Below are 6524 nucleotides of genomic sequence, written 5' to 3' on the forward strand. Positions count from 1 at the left end.
CACACACACACACACACACACACACACACACACACACACACACACACACACACACCCTTCCTCTGAGCTGTTGATCAGATCACAGATTTCCATGTTGAGTTGCCAGTCCTCAGACGGGGAGCTGGAGTTGGTTGCACGCTCTGTGAAAATGAAGAGAGGAGAAATACGTATGATTACTGTACCTGTTACATAACAATAAAACCACCAGGTTCATTCGTGTACAATATGTGTGTATTTGTACCCAACTGTCACAGTACAGATGTTGTGTACGAGCACATTGTAATAAAAGGTTTGTCACAGGGGATCTATAGCTTTGAAATCAGCCGTGTGGAAAAGCTCCACCGTCACGAGGAAGACAAGAGGTKCATGTACGGCAAGCAGTCAGGTCATATAATCTGCAGTTAAACATCTTTGGCAGGCTGTTTGAATAATTCAATATCTCTGATATCAACCATCATTGTCCCTCCTTGCACACAGCTTGCTGAAAGGCCAAGTGTGAGTTAAATGGTAAATGGACTGTACTTATATAACATGTTTCTATCCTACCAGGATCCTCAAAGTGCTTTACACACAATCTGTGTCCTCATTTACCCAYCCACACAGAACTYTACCAGGTCTCTCTGCAGAGCTAATACARGTAAATCATTCTACACAGACTAACCAGGGCTTTAAATCACATTCATACACAGATGGGGCACACAGCAGCAGCAGTTCAGTGTCTTGCCCAAGGACACTTTGACACTGAACAGTGGTGGAATCGAATCGCCAACTCTCGCATTAGAGTCTCCCCTTACAACTCAACCACAGCTGCCCAGGTTGATACCCAGCAAGTACAGGTTAATAAGTCTCTTCGTATTATTGTCCACATCCTGTAATTACTAAGTACGTACCTGGTTAAGTACAAGGTTGTATTATATGATATATTATATTATATTATATCATATCATATTATATGATGCTAGCTTACAGTATTATGTAAAACTGACAATTWTGGACAGATTTAAAAAATAACTTTCACATGAACTGTGGGTAGTTTTCATGTTCTCTCCGTGCATGTGTGGGTTTTCTCTCCAGTTTCCTCTAACAGACCAAAAATATGCATGTTAAGCTAATTGGCAAGTCCAAAAAGTCTTTACGGATGAATGATCGTTTGTCTCATCTGCATTCAGACTAGTTGTTAACACAACCTGTTGTACTTAACCTTTATTTCCCATAACTGAGGTAATATATGAAGTGATCTGCTGCAGGTAAGATAGTAACTGCTCACAGTATTTCTGCTGAAGGTCAAAGTAAAGGGTGAGCGCTGAGCTGAGGATCAGTTTAGTGGTTTGTTTTGTAGAAGAAACAGCCAGCGTGTTGACATTTGCACCATGCAGTGTTTACAGGAGCCTCGGCTGCAGGTGGTAACATCACAGAAAGTCAACACCAGTGACTCATTTAATCCCTGTAAGTGAAAACAAACTGAAATGTGAGTTTTTAGTTTCTACAGCTGATCCAAACTGCTGCAGGTCTGTCAGGTCCATCACGTCACGACATGGAAACACTTTGCCCTACTAATAATATTAAAATAATAATATGATGATAAAAATAATATTAAATCAGCAGCTGTCTCACATTTGAGCCATTTGGGCTGTTTTATGTCCCACCCAGTACTGTTCGTGTTGAAAACAGACCCCACACCTCCCTGTCCCCCTCCCTCCTCTTGAGTCATTGTCCAGAAGAGGCGCCTCCATAAGACGATATCATGCCTAATCATTTTTACGAGGTTTTTTTTATAGGAAACAGTAAAACTAAAACCATCTTGTGTAATAAAAAATATGCAGTGCACAGCTGCGGGCCGTGTGCCGGCCTGAGCCTATTATCCCACCCCCACCACTTAATTTTTTAAAATATTTTTTGCATTTTTACAGCTACTAGTTTGCATCTTGCTCACCTATCCGCTGGCCCACCGGCGTACTGAACGGGTTCCCCAGCAGAAACTCCATGATGGTGGACGGACAGGGCCCCTGGGCCGAGCCACTCCGAACCGCACAAAGTAGGACACCAACTGATCGACGCTGCTCAGCTTTTAAAGAGAAAGCAGCCCGCAGTTRTCAGATGGTCGCTGGAATAATGGGATTTAACAGGAACAGCGCCCCCTGCTGGCAGACTCTATTACTGCTCAGCACGGTTACTACAAAAAAGTTCATGTAGCAGGGGACTGAAGCTAGGAAGGGGCTAGGGGGGGGTGGTTAAAAAGTTTATTTTTTTCATTTAAAAACAAAATCGTTTCAGCTAAGTTAGAATGCTCGTCTTCAAATTGGGACTTTTTTTTTTAAAGACCTTGAGTTCATACATAAAATGCAAAGCTGATGTAAAATAATGAAACCAGACACAGCACTTCGGAAATTCTCACCAGACGTGACCACCAGAACAAAACACATTTTTTAAAACTTTGTAAATAACCATAGAATTCTGTGAAAATATCTGTGTAAAGTATATTGATGACAATGATCTTAGATGTGTTCAGACTAGAGCTGCCACAATTATTTTTATAGTTGATTAATCACCGATTATTTTTTCGATTAGTCGACTAATCAGATCATACGTTAATTGAATATAAAACATAGAGCTTATCACGTCAGAATGCAGCAGCTATTATATAACCATCGTTAGATTTTAGCTATATGCTAACTAAAAATAATTGCTGTGGAAGGCAAGTTCTGCTCTGCAGATATTRCACAGGTTTCTTTCATTTTCTTAAAATGATCCCACACTTTTGAGCTCCGTTGTCAGGTAGCCATGATACCAGAGCCTGTCTGTATAATGTCTTGTGACGTCCACGGCCTACCCCAGTTACCACTACTGTGCATGTGTGTCAAGGACAGAAAGGCAGATGTGGCAGTGGAAGGTGTCAAAGCAGTTTGGAGAGAAAAACAAAGTAAAAAAAAAACGATTAATCGATTATTAAATTGGTCATCAATTATTTTAATAATCGATTAGTCGTCAATTAATTGACTAATCGTGGCAGCCCTAGTTCAGACAAAACGTTACCTTATTAATCCTGTTTTTAAGCTCATTCTTGCAAACAGTTTATTTAGGAAGCCATCTACAACAGGTAAGATATTTATAAACTTCTTCAAAGCACCTGATGACAAACCTGTGTCATGAAGTTGCATTAATTATTTCTCAGCAATCAAATACTTTTTAAGACATTTTCAGCCATAAAACTATATTTTTTGCAGGTTAAGTTTATTGCTCAGATATGCAGCTACACATCAGATTAAAGGGAAATGCTCAGTCTCTTAGTTTGTGAAATAAAACCCATCGGAGGAGGAAACAATCTGTATAAATACGAAGCTTAATTTCCTTGATTTCCATCCACGATCACAGCTAATGTCATACAGTTTTTATTTGTAGTTTTAGTGCTAAATGTGATCCCAAATATTGAGATGCAGACTTTTTACAGCCGTGTGCAGAGGAACCTGTTGACTAACTCTGACTCTGTCAGCTGCCAGGACAGATTAAGTCATCTGACATCGAGCTTTAAATACAAACTCCATCTGAAAAACAGGTTGGACAACACATATACCAGCTAGCTTTATCTGTAGTGCACCAAATGTAGCGTGTCACCAGTTCACAGTTTAGAGTCCAAAGTAAAGGAGAGGAATGAGTCGACTGTAGGTGTGGTGCATCAGGATGTCAGTCCAGTCTGGCCTGACCTTCTGCACACGTCTTGTGTTTACGCAGCGTCCAGGAGGATTCAGTCTGAGCTGCTGGAGGAGTCTGTACCAAACTCAGCTTAACCAGTGGCTTTAGGCAAATACACAATCCTGCAGGCTTCCCAGTCCACACTATAACAGCACAAAGTTTGGTCTGGGACCAAGTGCTACGTCACAATAAACAGTGAATTTATTAAAGAAATGCTGATGGTTTGTCGGAGCCTTCCACACCTGCTACAAAAAGTTTTTCCTGCGTTCGAAATTATTGTTTCCTCTGTCGTCTTCCATGGCTTTCTCCAGCCAGTCCCTCTCCTGCTCCGACTCCGAGTCGCTGGCCTCGCTGGCGTCAGCTGCTAGCAGGCGGGAGTAGTTGATCCTGCGCTGGCGGGGGGCTTTCCACTGCAGCAGAGGCAAACAGATGCACCACGCCGCCAGCCCCAGCGCCACGCCTCTGAAMAGCCACGTCACGCCGAACCTCCGCGCCACGAACCCGCCAGCGATGCTGCCCAGCCCCGCTCCCAGGAGCAGCGACAGCGAGGTGAACACCCTCTTCACGCTCCTCTCGGCCCCCGGCGTGGCCACGTTCTCGCACTGGAGCCTCACGGCCCACCAGAGGGCGCCGCCGCTGAACGAGCCGAGCACCTGGGCGGGCAGGGCGGCCCAGGGTCCCCACAGGAAGGAGTAGTAGAAGCACTGCAGCCCGAGACTCGCCACCCCCGCAGCCAGCGCCCTCGCCGGGCTGAGGAGCTTGGAGACCCTGGTGGACAGTAGTGGAAAGGCGGCCTGCGAGAGCGACGCCAGGGCGAGACACGCCCCCATGTGCAGCTCGTTGCTGCCGTGGTCCTGCATCTGCCAGAACAGGAAGTTCTCCACGGCCGAGCTGGCGGCCCCGGCGAGGAAGACGGTGACGGCGCAGAGCAGGGCGCGGGGGGATCCRTGCACCAGCTGCAGGGCCTTGGGCAGCCCGCTGGCCCGGTCCCGCTTCTTATCCAGGTGGAGGGGGAGGGAGACGGCCAGGGGCACGGCCGCAGCCAGCAGGCTGGCGTAGCAGTAGAAGTGCACCACCGTCCTGGGCGTGGCCGCAGCGATGAAGCAGCTGAGGCGGCTGACCAGCAGCCCCGTCGCCCCGCCCCCACACGCAGCTCCCAGGAGACCCCACACCTCTGTGCTGCTGTAGTGGTCCGAGGCGTCCGCCAAGTCCAAATACTCGTAGAGCCCGTCGTCCACAGTCCACTCCAGAGGAGCTGATGCCAGCGCCCACACCGACACCATGAGGAGGAGGAGGAAGAAGAGCTGGCTCTGAGAGTCCATCTCCTTCAGGCTGCTCAGAAACTCAAACCTGCTCGCCTCCGCCTCCTCTGGCTGTTCCAGAACAGACCTGTTGGGTCGCACATGAGACACCAAAGAACCGACAGTAAAATTCACAGTTTTCACATCTTCACGGCTGCTGAGAACCACTGAAGTGTTTTCTGTTGGCAGCTGAGGGTGGGACGTTCCCTCGTGATCAGATGAAGACACGTTTGTCGTCTCAGGTCTCGGTGTCACGTCAGCGGAGCTGCTGGAAGCAGAGGTGGTCAGAAGTCGTGGACCTAAACTGGTACTGTTAGACGTAGCGTGAAGACTTTGGGTCGGAGCAGAACTGGCGTTTGAAGCGTTACAGGAGCCGGCGAGGGCACCGGGAGCCCCCGCAGGAGGGAGCACCAGCAGGAGGAGGGCGGCCACGGCCGAAAACACCAGAGAGCCGTTTATGGCCGCTCGCCTCTTGTTGTAGTGTTTGGACAGCAGGCTGGCCGCGGGCCTCCACACCAGCGCCACCAGGTGTTTGGTGCCCATGACGATGCCCGTCGTCGCCGGACACAGGCCCAGCTGCCGCAGGTAGAGGGTGAGGAAGGGCAGCAGGCAGGCTTCGGCACAGGAGCACAGGAAGTGGAAGGTGCCGGCGAGGGCGAGGGCCCGCTTGATGTTGATCTGTTTGGTCCYCCTCATGGCTGTTCTCTCAAAATGACGTCACATGGATTCAAACTGGGAAACAGAACGAGAAGGTCAGGTTCTATCAGGCAGAACTTCCTCTGCTTTTACAGCACAGCTTCAAACTTACCCCAGAAACAGACAACAATTAATATTTCACATATTATCATTACCAGTTCTACTTATCTACACCTATTTTAATAAGTTTGATTTATTATGCTTATGTCTCATTAACTCATAAACTTATTGTCCGTTTTTAGATAAGAATACAAGAAAATTACAGAAATTTGCTACAAACATTTAAAAATAAAAACAATATGATTTTGAAACTAATTTAAGCTCAAAATGAGGTCTTCTATAGAGAGCGTTCCTTCTTATATTAACGCCAGATAAAAAAATAAAAATGTATTTATTTCAGTAAAGTTCCCTTTGCGTTGATAAGCGAGGCTTCTTTAATGAAAAGTTACATTTAATAGTTGGGTGTCATCCTAAATGACCACATCCTGGTCGGTTCTGAACACCTGTCTGCCTCTGCGGGACGCCTCCGTTTGTCCACGTCACGAATAAAAAGAGCGATGACAAAGTTAAACGCTCACCTTTTCCTGCGCCTCGGGGTTCGTTTTTAGACTCTTCCGCCCAGCATTTTCCTCCTGTGGTCCCGAAATGACATCCAGCAACACTTYGGTCTCTTTCATGCTCAGTTCGCAGGACACCTGTTCTAAAGTGGGGGCGTTTTATTTCACCGCAGTGCAACTTCAGGGCTTCACCTGAGGAGCCGTTTCCACGACCACAGCGCCCTCTGATGGCGTGGCTGCCTCACTGCGCCGACAAAAAAAAAAAAAAAAAAAAAAAAAA

At 47.0% G+C, this 6524-nt stretch overlaps 2 protein-coding genes across 2 annotated transcripts in view; both read right to left on the reverse strand.

Moving 5' to 3' along the window:
• tom1 (target of myb1 membrane trafficking protein) overlaps positions 1 to 2064 on the reverse strand; it is a gene marked incomplete in the record, with an annotated part of 15489 nt that extends 13425 nt beyond the window's left edge. The window contains 2 exon segments of the mRNA XM_014008913.1: positions 56 to 140; positions 1934 to 2064. Of these exon segments, the coding sequence (XP_013864367.1) occupies positions 56 to 140; positions 1934 to 1985 (137 nt within the window).
• A 1146-nt stretch (positions 2065 to 3210) lies between these two features.
• mfsd6l (major facilitator superfamily domain containing 6-like) lies at positions 3211 to 6364 on the reverse strand. The gene is made up of 2 exons (XM_014008801.1): positions 6266 to 6364; positions 3211 to 5696 (listed from the first exon to the last, which is right to left on the reverse strand). The coding sequence occupies exons 1-2, from the start codon at positions 6362 to 6364 to the stop codon at positions 3936 to 3938; spliced, it is 1860 nt and encodes a 619-aa protein (XP_013864255.1). The 3' UTR covers positions 3211 to 3935.
• Between the last annotated feature and the right edge of the window lie 160 nt (positions 6365 to 6524).

This window comes from Austrofundulus limnaeus, unplaced genomic scaffold (genome assembly GCF_001266775.1).
Source record: "Austrofundulus limnaeus strain Quisiro unplaced genomic scaffold, Austrofundulus_limnaeus-1.0 Scaffold53, whole genome shotgun sequence".
Taxonomy (NCBI): Eukaryota; Metazoa; Chordata; class Actinopteri; order Cyprinodontiformes; family Rivulidae; genus Austrofundulus; species Austrofundulus limnaeus.